Source organism: Panulirus ornatus, chromosome 7 (genome assembly GCF_036320965.1).
Source record: "Panulirus ornatus isolate Po-2019 chromosome 7, ASM3632096v1, whole genome shotgun sequence".
In the NCBI taxonomy this organism is placed as follows: domain Eukaryota; kingdom Metazoa; phylum Arthropoda; class Malacostraca; order Decapoda; family Palinuridae; genus Panulirus; species Panulirus ornatus.
In genome coordinates this window covers 36,157,826-36,173,381 of record NC_092230.1, presented here as the reverse complement: position 1 = coordinate 36,173,381, position 15,556 = coordinate 36,157,826, and the positions used below count along the sequence as shown (strand labels likewise).

The 15,556-nt window shown below is 41.0% G+C and overlaps 1 protein-coding gene across 1 annotated transcript in view; it reads right to left on the bottom strand.

Annotated features, from left to right (window-relative positions):
* Nf1 (neurofibromin 1) overlaps positions 1–15,556 on the bottom strand; it is a 1,160,697-nt gene that overhangs the window by 1,023,089 nt on the left and 122,052 nt on the right. The window contains exon 10 of the mRNA XM_071663491.1: positions 12,033–12,177. Coding sequence (XP_071519592.1) covers positions 12,033–12,177 — 145 coding nt within the window. The remainder of the gene's footprint in view (positions 1–12,032; positions 12,178–15,556) is intronic.

The following is a 15,556-nucleotide window of genomic DNA, read 5'->3' as shown; positions in this document are numbered from 1 at the left end:
GTAATGTGGCAGTTGAGGGTAAAATTGTTGTACATGAGGTGTTCAGTGTTGTAAATGGGAATGGTGAAAAGCTTGTAGATTTATGTGCTGAAAGAGGACTGGTAATTGGGAATACCTGGTTTAGAAAGAGATTTATATATATGTATACCTATGTAAGTACGAGAGATGGCCAGAGAGCCTTATTGGATTATGTGCTAATTGATAGGCACATGAAAGAGACTTTTGGATGTTAATGTGCTCTTCCCCATTTCTATTTACAACACTGAAACCCCATGTACACCAATCATTCCCTCAACTGCCACATTACTCACCTTTGCATTCAAAACGCTCATCACTATAATCCGGTCTCGTGCATCAAAACTGCTAACACACTCACTCAGCTGCTCAAAAAACTCTTGCCTCTCATGATCTTTCTTCTCATGCACAGGTGCATAGGCCCTAATAATCACCCATCTCTCTCCATCCACTTTCAGTTTTACCCACATCAATCTAGAATGTACTTTCTTACACTCTATCACATACTCCCACCACTCCTGTTTCAGGAGTAGTGCTACTCCATCCTCTGCTCTTGTCCTCTCACCAACCCGACTTTACTCCCAAAACATTCCCAAACCACTCTTCCCCTTTAAACTTGAGCTTCATTTCACTCAGAGCCAAAACATCCATGTTCCTTTCCTAAACATACTACCTATCTATCCTTTTTTCACATCTTGGTTACATCCACACAAATTTAGACACCCCAACCTGAGCCTTCGAGGAGGATAAGCACTCCCCGTGTGACTCCTTCTGTTTCCCCTTTTAGAAAGTTGAAATACAATTAGGGGAGGATTTCTAGCCCCCCGCTCCCGTCTCCTTTAGTTGCCTTCTGCGACAAGCGGGGAATGCCTGGGAAGTATTCTTTCTCCCCTATCCCCAGGGATAATATATTTATCATATTTCATTTTTTTATCCCTGGGGATAGGGGAGAAAGAATACTTCCCATGTATTCCCTGCGTGTTGTAGAAGGTGACTAAAAGGGGAGGGAGTGAGTGGCTGAAAATCCTCCCCTCTCATTTTTTTTTAATTTTCCAAAAGAAGGAACAGAGAAGGGAGCCAGGTGAAGATATTCCCTCAAACGCCCAGTCCTCTGTTCCTAATGCTACTTGCTAATGCGGGAAATGGCGAACAGTATGAAAGAAAGAAAGAATTTCATTTTTTATTATACTTTGTCGCTGTCTCCCGCGTTAGAGGTAGCACAAGGAAACAGACGAAAGAATGGCCCAGCCCATCCACATACACATGCATATACATACACGTCCACACACGCACATATATATATCTATACATTTCAACGTATATATACATATACATGCACAGACATATGCATATATACACATGTAAATAATTCGTACTTGCTGCCCTTATTCATTCCCGTCACCACCCTGCCACACATGAAATGACAACCCCCTCCCCGTGCATGCACACAAGGTAGCACTAGGAAAAGACAACAAAGGCCACATTTGTTCACCCTCAGTTTCTACTTGTCACGTACAATGCAAAGAAACCACAGCTCCCTTTCCACATCCAGGCCCCACAAAACTTTCCATGGTTTACCTCAGACACTTCACATGTCCTGATTCAATCCATTGACAGCATGTCGGCCTCAGTATACCACATCATTCCAATTCACTCTATTCCTTGCATGCCTTTCACTCTCCTGCATGTTCAGGCCCTGATCGCTGAAAATCTTTTTCACTCCATCTTTCCACCTCCAATTTGGTCTCACACTTCTCCTCGTTCCCTCCACCTCTAACACATATATCCTCTTTGTCAATCTTTCCTCACTCATTCTCTCCATGTGACCTAATCATTTCAAAACACCCTCTTCTGCTCTCTCAACCACACTCTTTTTATTACCACACTTCTCTCTTACCCTTTCATTATTTACTCGATCAAACCACCTCACACCACATATTGTCCTAAAACATCTCATTTCCAACACATCCACCCTCCTCCGCACAACTCTATCTATAGCCCACGCCTCACAACCATATAACATTGTTGGAACCACTATTCCTTCAAACATACCCATTTTTGCTCTCCGAGATAATGTTCTCACCTTCCACACATTTTTCAACCCTCCCAGAACTTTCACCCCCTCCCCCACCCTGTGACTCACTTCTGCTTCCATGGTTCCATCTGCTGCTAAATCCACTACCAGATATCTAAAACACTTTACTTCCTCCAGTTTTTCTCCATTTAAACTTACCTCCCAATTGACTTGTCCCTCAACCCTACTGTCCCTAATAACCTTGTTCTTATTCACATTTACTCTCAGCTTTCTTCTTTCACACACTTTACCAAACTCAGTCACCAGCTTCTGCAGCTTCTCACTCGAATCAGCCACCAGCGCTGTACCATCAGCAAACAACGATTGACTCACTTCCCAAGCTCTCTCATCCACAACAGACTGCATACTTGTCCCTTTCTCCAAAACTCTTGTATTCACCTCCCCAACAACCCCATCCATAAACAAATTAAACAAACATTCAGACCACGCTCCCCTGCCACAAACTAACATTACCTGGGAACCAATCACTTTACTCTCTTCCTACTCGTACACATCCTCGAAAAAAAAATTTCACTGCTTCTAGCAACTTACCTCCCACACCATATACTCTTGATACCACTTCTACAGAGCATGTGTATCAACTCTATCATATGCCTTCTTCAGATCCATAAATGCTACATATAAATCCAATTGTTTTTCTTAGTATTTCTCGCATACATTCTTCAAAGCAAACACCTCATCCACACATCCTCTACCACTTCTGAAACCACACTGCTCTTCCCCAATCTGATGCTCTGTACATGCCTTCGCCCTCTCAATCAATACCCTCCCATATAATCTCCCAGGAATACTCAACAAACTTTTTTTTTAATACTCTGTCGCTGTCTCCTGCTTTAGCGAGGTAGCGCAAGGAGACAGACGAAAGAATGGCCCAATCCACTCACATACACATGTACATACATACACATCCACACATGCACATATACATACCTATACATCTCAACGTATACATAAATATACACACACAGACACACACATATATACACATGTACATAATTCACACTTGCTGCCCTTATCCATTCCCGTCGCCACCCCACCACACATGAAATGATAACCCCCTCCCCCTGCATGTGCGTGAGGTAGCGCTAGAAAAAAACAACAAAGGCCACATTCGTTCGCACTCAGTCTCTAGCTGTCATGTATAATGCACCGAAACCAAAGCTCCCTTTCCACATCCAGGCCCCACAAAACTTTCCATGGTTTACCCCAGATGCTTCACATGCCCTGGTTCAATCCATTGACAGCACGTCGACCCCAGTATACCACATCGTTCCAATTCACTCTATTCCTTGCATGCCTTTCACCCTCCTGCATGTTCATGCCCCGATCACTCAAAATCTTTTTCACTCCATCTTTTCACCTCCAATTGGGTCTCCCACTTCTCCTCATTCACTTCACCTCTGACATATATAACCACCTCACAACACATATTGTCCTCAAACATCTCATTTCCAGCACATCCACCCTCCTCCGCACAACTCTATCTATAGCCCACGCCTCGCAACCATACAACATTGTTGGAACCACTATTCCTTCAAACATACCCATTTTTGCTTTCCAAGATAACGCTCTCGACTTCCACACATTTTCAACGCTCCCAGAACTTTCGCCCCTTCCCCCACCATATGATTCACTTTCACCTCCATGGTTCCATCCACTGCCAAATCCGCTCCCAGATATCTAAAACACTTCACTTCCTCCAGTTTTTCTCCATTCAAACTTACCTCCTAAATGACTTGTCCCTCAACCCTACTGTACCTAATAACCTTGCTCTTATTCACATTTACTCTCAGCTTTCTTCTTTCACACACCTTGCCATACTCATCCACCAGCTTCTGTAGTTTCTCACCCAAATAAGCCACCAGCGCTGTATCATTAGCGAACAACAACTGACTCACTTCCCAAGCTCTCTCATCCACAACAGACTGCATACTTGCCCCTCTTTCCAAAACTATTGCATTCACCTCTCTAACAACCCCATCCATAAACAAATTAAACAACCATGGAGACATCACCCACCCCTGCCACAAACCAACACTCACTGAGAACCAATCACTTTCCTCTCTTCCTACACGTACACATGCCTTACATCCTCGATAAAAACTTTTCACTGCTTCTAACAACTTACCTCCCATACCAGATATTCTTAATACCTTTCACAGAGCATCTCTATCAACTCTATCATATGCCTTCTCCAGATCCACAAATGCTACAAACAAATCCACTTGCTTTTCTAAGTATTTCTCACATGCATTTTTCAAAGCAAACACCTGATCCACACATCCTCTATCACTTTTGAAACCACACTGCTCTTCCCCAATTTGATGCTCTGTACATGCCTTCAATCTCTCAATCAATACCTTCCCATATAATTTCCCAGGAATACTCAACAAACTTATACCTCTGTAATTTGAGCACTCACTCTTATCCCCTTTGCCTTTGTACAATGGCACTATGCAAGCATTCTGCCAGTCCTCAGGCACCTCACCATGAATCATACATACATTAAGTAACCTTACCAACAAGTCAACAATACAGTCACCCCCTTTTTTAATAAATTCCACTGCAATACCATCCAAATTTGCTGCCTTGCCGGCTTTCATCTTCCGCAAAGCTTTTACTACCTCTTCTCTGTTTACCAAATCATTTTCCCTAACCCTCTCACTTTGCACACCACCTCGACCAAAAAACCCTATATCTGCCACTCTATCATCAAACACATTCAACAAACCTTCAAAATACTCACTCCATCTCCTTGTCACATCACTACAACTTGTCACTTCCCCATTAGCCCCCTTCATTGATGTTCCCATTTGTTCCCTCTTCTTACACACTTTATTTACCTCCTTCCAAAACATCTTTTTAAACTCCCTAAAATCTAATGATACTCTCTCACCCCAACTCTCATTTGCCCTCTTTTTCACTTCTTGCACCTTTCTCTTGACCTCCTGCCTCTTTCTTTTATACATCTCCCAGTCATTTGCATTATTTCCTTGCAAAAATCGTCCAAATGCCTCTCTCTTCCCTTTCACTAATAATCTTATTTCTTCATCCCACCACTCACTACCCTTGCTAATCTCCCCATCTCCCACTCCACTCACTACCCTTGCTAACCTCCCACTCTTCTCATGCCACAAGCATCTTTTGCACAAGCCATCACTGCTTCCCTAAATACACCCCATTCCTCCCCCACTCCCCTACGTCCTTTGTTCTCACCTTTTTCCATTCTGTACTCAATCTCTCCTGGTACTTCCTCACACAGGTCTCCTTTCCAAGCTCACTTATTCTCACCACTCTCTTCTCCCCAACATTCTCTCTTCTTTTCTGAAAACCTCTACAAACTGCACTTTCCCCTCCACAAGACAGTGATCAGACATCCCTCCAGCTGCCCCTCTCAGCACATTAACATCCAAAGTCTCTCTTTTACGCGCCTATCGATTAACACATAATCCAATAATGCTCTCTGGCCATCTCTCCTACTCACATACATATACTCATTTATATCTCTTTTAAACCAGGTATTCCCAATCACCAGTCATTTTTCAGAACATGAATGTACAAGCTCTTCACCATTTCCATTTACAATGCTTAACTCCCCATGTACACCTATTATACCCTCAACTGCAACATTACTTATCTTTGCATTCAAATCACCCATCACTATAATCCAATCTCGTGCATCAAAGCTGCTAACACAGACACTCAGCTGCTCCCAAAACACTTGCCTCTCATGATCTTTCTTGTCATGACCAGGTGCATAGGCACCAATAATCACCCATCTCTCTCCATCCACTTTCAGTTTTACCCATATCAACCTAGAGTTTACTTTCTTACACTCTATCACATACTCCCACAACTCCTGCTTCAGGAGTAGTGCTACTCCTTCCATTGCTCTTGTACTCTCACCAACCCCAGACTTTACTCCCAAGACATTCTCAAACCACTCTTCCCCTTTACCCTTGAGCTTCGTTTCAGTCAGAGCCAAAACATCCAGGTTCCTTTCCTCAAACATACTACCTATCTCTCCTTTTTTCCTCATCTTAGTTACATCCACACACATTTAAACACCCCAGTCTAAGCCTTCGAGGAGAATGGGCACTCACCACTTGACTCCTTCTGGTTCCCCTTTTAGAAAGTTGAATACAAGGAGGGTAGTGTTTTCAGCCCCCTCCACTGCCCCCTTTAGTCGCCTTGTACGGGATCTCTGATCACTAACTTATGGAGGCGAAGGTGAAGATTTGTAGAGGTTTTCAAACAAGAAGAGAAAGTTTTGGAGAGAAGAGAGTGGTGAGAGTGAGTGAGCTTGGAAAGGAGATTTGTGTGAGGAAGTACTAGGAGAGTTTGAGTATAGAATAGGAAAAGGTGAGAGCACATTATGTGAAGGGAGTGGGTGAGGAATGGGATGGATTTAGGGAAGCAGTGATGGCATGTGCAAAAGATGCATGTGGCATGAGTGCAGAACAGAAAAAGGTCAGAGCAAATGACATAAGGGGAATGGGGAAGGAATGGGATGTATTTTGGGAAGCAGAGATGGCTTGCACAAAAGATGTATGCGGCATGAGAAAGGTGGGAGGTGGGCAGATTAGAAAGAGTAGTGAGTGGTGGTATGAAGAAGTAAGATTGTTAATGAAAAAGAGAGAGGCATTTGGACGATTTTTGAAGGGAAGTAGTGCAAATGATAGGCAGATGTATAAGAGAAAGTGGCAGAAGGTCAAGAGAAAGGTGCAAGGGGTGAAAAAGAGGGCAAATGAGAGTTAGGGTGAGAGAGTATCATTAAATTTTAGGGAGAATAAAAAGATATTTTGGAATGAGGGAAATAAAGTGCATAAGACAAGAGAACAAATGGGAACATCGGTGAAGGGGGCAAATGGGGAAGGATAACAAACAGTGATGAAGTGAGAAGATGGAGTGAGCATTTTGAAGGTTTGTTGAATGTGTTTGATGACAGAGTGGCAGATATTGAGTGTTTTGATTGGGGTGGTGTGCAAAGTGAGAGGGCCAAGGAGAATGGTTTGGTAAACAGAGAAGAGGTAGTGAAAGTTCTGCGGAAGATGAGAGCTGGCAAGGAGGTGGGTATGGATGGTATTGCAGAGGAATTAATTAAAAAAGGGGGTGACTGACTGTGTTGTTAATTGGTTAGGAAGGATATTTGATGAATGTATGGATCATGGGGAAGTGCCTGAGGATTGGCATAATGCATGCATGGTGCCATGGTACAAAGGCAAAGGGGATAAAGCTGAGAGTTCAAATTACAGAGGCATAAGTGTGTTGAGTATTCCTGAGAAATTATATCAGAGAGTATTGATTGAGAGGTTCGAGGCATTATAAAGGGCATCAGATTAGGGAAGAGCAGTGTGGTTTCAGAAGTGATAGAGGATGTGTGAATCAGGTATCTGCTTTGAAGAATGCATGAGAAATATTTAGAAAAACAGATGGATTTGTATGTAGCATTTATGGATCTGGAGAAGGCATATGATAGGATTGATAGAGATACTTTGTGGAAGGTTCTAAGAGTATATGGTGTGGGAGGCAAGTTGCTAGAAGCAGTGAAAAGATTTTACCAAGGATGTAAGACATGTGTATGAGTAGGAAGGGAGGAAAGTGATTGGTTCCCAGTGAATGTTGGTTTATGGCAGGGGTGTGTGATGTCTCGATGGTTGTTGAATTTGTTTGTGGATGGGGTGGTTAGGGAAGTGAATGCAAGAGTTTTGGGGTGAGAAGCAAGTATGCAGTCTGTTGCAGATGAGAGGGCTTGGGAAGTGAGTCAGTTGTTGTTTGCTGATGATAGAGCGCTGGTGGCTGATTCGGGTGAAACTGCAGAAGTTGATGACTGAGTTTGGTAAAGTGTGTGAAAGATGGAAGTTGAGAGTAAATGTGAATAAGAGCAAGGTTATTAGGTTCAGTAAGATTGAGGGACAAGTTAATTGGGAGGTAAGTGTGATTGGAGAAAAACTGGAAGAAGTGAAGTGTTTTAGATATCTGGGAGTGGACTTAGCAGCAGATAGAACCATGGAAGCGGAAGTGAGTAACAGGGTGGGGGAAGGGGTAAAGGTTCTGGGAGCGTTGAAGAATGTGTGGAAGCTGAGAACGTTATCTCAGACCCCAAAAATGGGTATGTTTGAAGCAAAAGTGGTTCCAACAATGTTATGCGGGTACGAGGCATGTGCTATTGATAGGATTGTGCAGAGGAGGGTGGAAGTGTTGGATATGAGATGTTTGAGGGACAGTATGTGGTGTGAGGTAGCTTGATCAAATATGTAATGAAAGGGTAAGAGAGATGTGTGGAAATAAAAAGAGTGTGGTTGAGAGAGCAGAAGAGGGTGTGTTGAAATGGTTTGGACACATGGAGAGAACGAGTGAGAAAAAATTGACAAAAAGGATGTATTTGTCAGAGGTGGAGGGAAGAAGGAGAAGCGGGAGACCAAATTGGAGGTGGAAGGATGGAGTGAAAAAGATTTTGAGCAATCGGGGCCTGAACATACAACAGGGTGAAAGGTGTGCAAGGAAAGGAATAGAGTGAATTGGAATGATATGGTACACAGGGGTAGACGTGCTGTTAATGGATTGAACCAGGGCATGTGAAGCATCTGGGGTAAACCATGGAAAGTTTTGTGGGGCCTGGATGTGGAAAGGAGCTATAGTTTTGGTGCATTACACATAACAGCTAGAGACAGTGTGAACGAATGTGGCCTTTGTTGTCGTTTCCTGATGCTACCTCGCACGCACATGGGGGGATGGGTGAGCCATTACATGTGTGGCGGGGTGGCGATGGGGATGGATGAAGGCAGCAAGTATGAATATGTACATGTGTATACATGTATATGTGTGTATGTACATGCATGTATACATTGAAATGTATAGGTATGTATATGTGCATGTGTGGGCATTTATGTATATACATGTGTATGTGGGAGGGCTGGGCCATTCTTCTGTCTGTTTCCTTGTGCTACCTCACTAATGTGGAAGACAGCGACAAAGTACAACAAAAATAAATAAATATATATATGTATAAATGTGAATAACAGCAAGGTAATTAGGTACAGTAGGGTTGAGGGCCAAGTCAATTGGGAGGTAAATTTGAATGGAGAAAAACTGGAGGAAGTAAAGTGTTTTAGATATCTGGGAGTGGATCTGGCAGCGGATGGAACCATGGAAGCGGAAGTGGATCATAGGGTGGGGGAGGGGGCAAAAATCCTGGGGGCCTTGAAGAATGTGTGGAAGTCGAGAACATTATCTCGGAAAGCAAAAATGGGTATGTTTGAAGGAATAGTGGTTCCAACAATGTTGTATGGTTGCGAGGCGTGGGCTATGGATAGAGTAGTGCACAGGAGGATGGATGTGCTGGAAATGAGATGTTTGAGGACAATGTGTGGTGTGAGGTGGTTTGATCGAGTAAGTAACGTAAGGGTAAGAGAGATGTGTGGAAATAAAAAGGGCATGGTTGAGAGAGCAGAAGAGGGTGTTTTGAAATGGTTTGGGCACATGGAGAGAATGAGTGAGGAAAGATTGGCCAAGAGGATATATGTGTCGGAGGTGGAGGGAACGAGGAGAAGTGGGAGACCAAATTGGAGGTGGAAAGATGGAGTGAAAAAGATTTTGTGTGATCGGGGCCTGAACATGCAGGAGGGTGAAAGGCGGGCAAGGAATAGAGTGAATTGGATCGATGTGGTATACCGGGGTTGACGTGCTGTCAGTGGATTGAATCAGGGCATGTGAAGCGTCTGGGGTAAACCATGGAAAGCTGTGTAGGTATGTATATTTGCGTGTGTGGACGTATGTATATACATGTGTATGGGGGTGGGTTGGGCCATTTCTTTCGTCTGTTTCCTTGCGCTACCTCGCAAACGCGGGAGACAGCGGCAAAAAAAAAAAAAATTATATATCTTTTTTTTATTTTCCAAAAGAAGGAACAGAGAAGGGGGCCAGGTGAGGATATTCCCTCAAAGGCCCAGTCCTCTGTTCTTAACGCTACCTCGCTATCACGGGAAATGGCGAATAGTATGAAAGAAAGAAACATTGAGATGTATAGGTATGTATATTTGCGTGTGTGGACATGTATGTATATACATGTGTATGTGGGTGGGTTGGGCCATTCTTTCATCTGTTTCCTTGCGCTACCTTGCTGACGCGGGAGACAGCGACAAAGCAAAATAATAAAAAGATAATAATTACTATCATCATTTTCACTGTTTTTATTATAATCATCATGATCACTATTTCACAAACAGCCTAGAAGGAACCCAATGGTCAACTGCTGCTTGAATTCCCTTGCATTATACAGCCCTACAACCCCTTTCATGGGGCTCCTGAAGCTCTCAGGTTCTACTCCAACACAATCAGGGAAATGATGGACTCTACTGGTATGAGAAGGTTCTCCACAAGACTATACAGTACTCCTATCTGTCTGCTGACAATGATACAGCCTTACCAAAAGTAAATTTTTCATGTCATTGCATCCATTTACAGGTACACCCCAGTAATACCTAGAATATAATTGCAAATCTTGACGAAAGTTGTCTTACAATTGTGGTATATTAATAGGTCATATATACAATCTGAGGAGTAGTGATAAATACTTAGAGAGCATAAAATAGTAACAGTGGCCTTGAAACAGCTCATACGATGCCCAGAGATTTCCGAAATGAGTGTCTGAATGCCTTCCACCATCATCTAGGACCATCTATACTGTAAGTTATTCTACTTTATGTTTTCTATTGTTTCACAGTTGTTTAGGAGTGTTTCAAGTTGCTGGCAGAGTACAAGAGTAACAAGGGCAACCATGAGCACTTCACTAGGCTGTTTATCTCACATTTGATATAATGTAAATAGTAGAGCTATCCTGTCACTCTTCTGCATTCACCAGCTACTAGTGGCATCCTGTCACTCCTCTGCAGTCATCCAAGCTACATTTGTAACTGATGCCTCTGAGTACAGTCATTACTATAAATCATCTTCATTTGGTTACTTCACCGTTTCATAGTTGAGGCATATTTCAATATTCTAATGGGTATTTTGTCAAGAGTTAGACTTTCATATTTTGTTCCTCCCTCCGCAATGGGGTAAGTGGTGCTTCACGGAATGGGTTAACACTGTTAAATGCATGTGAATTACAATTCAAATGTAAGAACTTTTCAAATACCTTTTCATGTGTAACATGAGAATAATAAGATATGCTAATTTTCATAATGTGAAGTCCACACCTCCCTAGTACCAGCTCCACAGGTCACTACATATTAAGTCATTATGGCAAACATGATACTCTCAACAAAAAATGGTGAGATCCCATTAGATAAGTTAAACTGAAGATATTACTAATCTCTCTACATTGTTTCAATAACTACATTACATTTTGCTGACAATAATAAATATGTCATAATAAGTGGCAGATCTTACACACAACTGACACTTTTGCAAGGAACCTTAAATGACAAAAATTCACTAATTACTCATACAGTGCTGAATAGACAACAAAGATCAAATTCAGAGCAATATATGTGATGAAAGATCTCTGTCTAGGGACTTGTAATATCCACGGAAAAACAGATAAAAAGCCACAAGAGTGACCACAAACAAGTTAGGATGAGGCACATCATTTCTAATATGCAAACTGAATCTTGGTATTTACACTCAAAATAGAAGAATAATCATCATGAATATTATGATAAGGAAAAGTGAGCAGAGTAAGAGTGCATTGCTGGAAAAATATTCTAACAACTGTTACACTAATCAATATGAAATGCATCATTATTAGCAACTTAGTCCATTAGCAAATTATGCAGTAATGTATAGTGAAAAATAAACTCAAACAAAAATTAATCCTGCCAATAATGACATATAAAAAAAGCAATTAATTTCAAGACAAAATTTACAGTTCTGTGTGGGCCTAACACATAAAAGGGTGCAGAAAGTGTGGATTACATACCTGAATCATCTTTATTGGAATGTGTGAAATGCATCCATGAGTCACTTTATTAAGGGTGTCAGTGAACATAAATCTTAATTCACTTGATTTGTTGTACACAATATCAATTTGTGGCCACCATGGTAACCGTGGCTGTGTTATTATTCTGTAGAGGAAAACATTGAAAATATGAGAGATGAAGGTGGTCAATGCAGTGATTGGCTAACCTACCCTAACTTCACTCACCTATTACTCTCTAACATATATATTCTGGAAAAATCTCCACATTTCCCAATATTTGTACAACTCCTGAGATTTCCTACTATGTATCAATATCTCTCCCTTCCACTCTGCTCTTTCATCTCATTTTCATTGTTCTCCTTCCTCTTCTTCCCTTAATATCACCTTTCTTTCTGGCTTTATCAAAGTAATCTTGATGTTAGCAAACAAGATGCAGTAAATAAAGGCAATAACTTGCAAACAGCAACTGCCCATGCAAGTACTATCATCTAGTTAGAGATCAAGTGTGGAATGCAAAACAATAAAATTTAACTTCTGTGTCAGATTTCCTGTTTCGCCTTTTGTTTCAATAAAACTCACCTGGTATTAACATCTATTTCATACATATACCACACACCTATCTTCTTAACTCATCTTCATTCCATTTCTCAACAACACTTTTCATTTTCCTTTTTATCATTCAAGCTCTACAGCCTATTTCAAAAATATATCAAAAATGTGTGGCCTTCAGTCAAATTCTATTACCAAACACAATTGCTGACATAAAACATATTCATCTTTATTTTTTCCTCTTTAAGTTTCTGATAGTGAAACTGGTTTACGCTAGTGACTACCTATGGCTATAATGGCTATAGCTATTGACTAAAAGCCTGAATTGTATGCACAGTGCCTTTTTCCTTATTTTCACCTCTTCAGCCTGTTAAGTTGACCTTGATGTCGTTAAAAGCCACCTTTGATGACAGGATATGAATAACCTCACACATTATATGTCAAAAGTGGAGGGGGCAAGAAGAAGGGAAAACCAAATTGGAGCAGGAAGAATGGAGTCAAAAATATATCAAGTGTTCAGGACCTAATATGAAGGAGGGTGAAAGTATGCACAGGATAAAGAGAAATGGAGCAACGTGGTATACGGGGGCAATGTGAAGTCAGTGGAGTGAACTAAAGCATACAAACTAGCATAAAAAAATCTATATAAAATTCTAATAGCTAAGCCATGATAAAGAATTTTTCTAATAATTCATAAGAAAAAAGCCTCATCCTCTATCACATAAAAACTAGTAAAGATGGGATGGGATATAGCACAATACTGGTATCAATAAAGTTCATGCAGAATTAACATCATGGCGTAAAAGGAAGGTTACCAGTGACAGGAAGAAACAGTGCAAGAGCAAGAAAAATGGAAGAAAAATACAGGGAATGATGTATGCGAAGAGGCATATAAGGACGGGATAAGTGGAGGTTTTTTGCTTTGATGGGAGTTCCTGGTGAGGAGAAGCATCAGAAATATGGATATAGAGATGGATGAAATCAATATCTTGCCATGTTGTGACAGTTACAGATATAACCAAAAATATACAAAATACTCAAAACATTATATAAGTAATGGAAATAAAGCTCAAAGATTACTTAAAACATATTCAAGCATTGAAAAGAATATGAAGCACATACAGAAAATAACTACATTATGTAATGTTTTTTTCCTATACAATTTACAATATCATTCAACAAGCAAAAGATATATGTTTTCACTTGTCTCCCAGAGCTGTAAATGTTCTAAGCTGTACACTGCTATACCTGACCACATTTTTTAACAGTATTTTCTGATCACTGTACTCTATGTAAATATATTTCTAGAGTATGAGTTAGTCAAGACCCTAATAAAGAGAAATCTTGAAAAATTATAAAAAAAAACACTACCAAATCAAGGACAAAAATACATGAAATAATTTTCAAAACTTTATGTAAACAATGTAAATAATATACAGTGCTAAATAATACATAGAACATCACTTTAGCAATGAAAGTAATCTATGAAAAAAATTTCATACTAATCTGTTCCTCAACCAACTAATAATCCAACTCAGATTCAGCAAATGTCAGGGCCTAAGGGTGTGAAAAAACTCGAAAATGAGTTAAAAATAGGCAAATATGTACCAGAATAACAGTGTATGCTATCAAAAATGCCAAAGGCCAACAAGGGCAGGCAGTCCACAGTCAACCAAGCAGTTCATTCACCCTTAAGGGTTTACTGATAAAATGGGTACTAGCTCAGGGGCATGGTAGCACTACAAATATATAAAAAAAAGCAAGCAAGTATGAGTATGTACCAGTGTAAATATGTATATGTTAATATGTGTATATATATATATATATATATATATATATATATATATATATATATATATATATATATATATATATATGGTTGTTTAATTTGTTTATGGATGGGGTTGTTAGGGAGGTAAATGCAAGAGTCTTGGAAAGAGGGGCAAGTATGAAGTCTGTTGGGGATGAGAGAGCTTGGGAAGTGAGTCAGTTGTTGTTCGCTGATGATACAGCGCTGGTGGCGGATTCATGTGAGAAACTGCAGAAGCTGGTGACGGAGTTTGGTAAAGTGTGTGGAAGAAGAAAGTTAAGAGTAAATGTGAATAAGAGCAAGGTTATTAGGTACAGTAGGGTTGAGGGTCAAGTCAATTGGGAGGTGAGTTTGAATGGAGAAAAACTGAAGGAAGTGAAGTGTTTTAGATATCTGGGAGTGGATCTGTCAGCGGATGGAACCATGGAAGCGGAAGTGGATCATAGGGTGGGGGAGGGGGCTAAAATTTTGGGAGCCTTGAAAAATGTGTGGAAGTCGAGAACATTATCCCGGAAAGCAAAAATGGGTATGTTTGAAGGAATAGTAGTTCCAACAATGTTGTATGGTTGCGAGGCGTGGGCTATGGATAGAGTTGTGCGCAGGAGGATGGATGTGCTGGAAATGAGATGTTTGAGGACAATGTGTGGTGTGAGGTGGTTTGATCGAGTAAGTAACGTAAGGGTAAGAGAGATGTGTGGAAATAAAAAGAGCGTGGTTGAGAGAGCAGAAGAGGGTGTTTTGAAATGGTTTGGGCACATGGAGAGAATGAGTGAGGAAAGATTGACCAAGAGGATATATGTGTCGGAGGTGGAGGGAACGAGGAGAAGAGGGAGACCAAATTGGAGGTGGAAAGATGGAGTGAAAAGGATTTTGTGTGATCGGGGCCTGAACATGCAGGAGGGTGAAAGGAGGGCAAGGAATAGAGGGAATTGGAGCGATGTGGTATACAGGGGTTGACGTGCTGTCAGTGGATTGAATCAAGGCATGTGAAGCGTCCGGGGTAAACCAAGGAAAGCTGTGTAGGTATGTATATTTGCGTGTGTGGACGTGTGTATGTACATGTGTATGGGGGGGGTTGGGCCATTTCTTTCGTCTGTTTCCTTGCGCTACCTCGCAAACGCGGGAGACAGCGACAAAGTATAAAAAAAAAAAAAAAAAAATATAT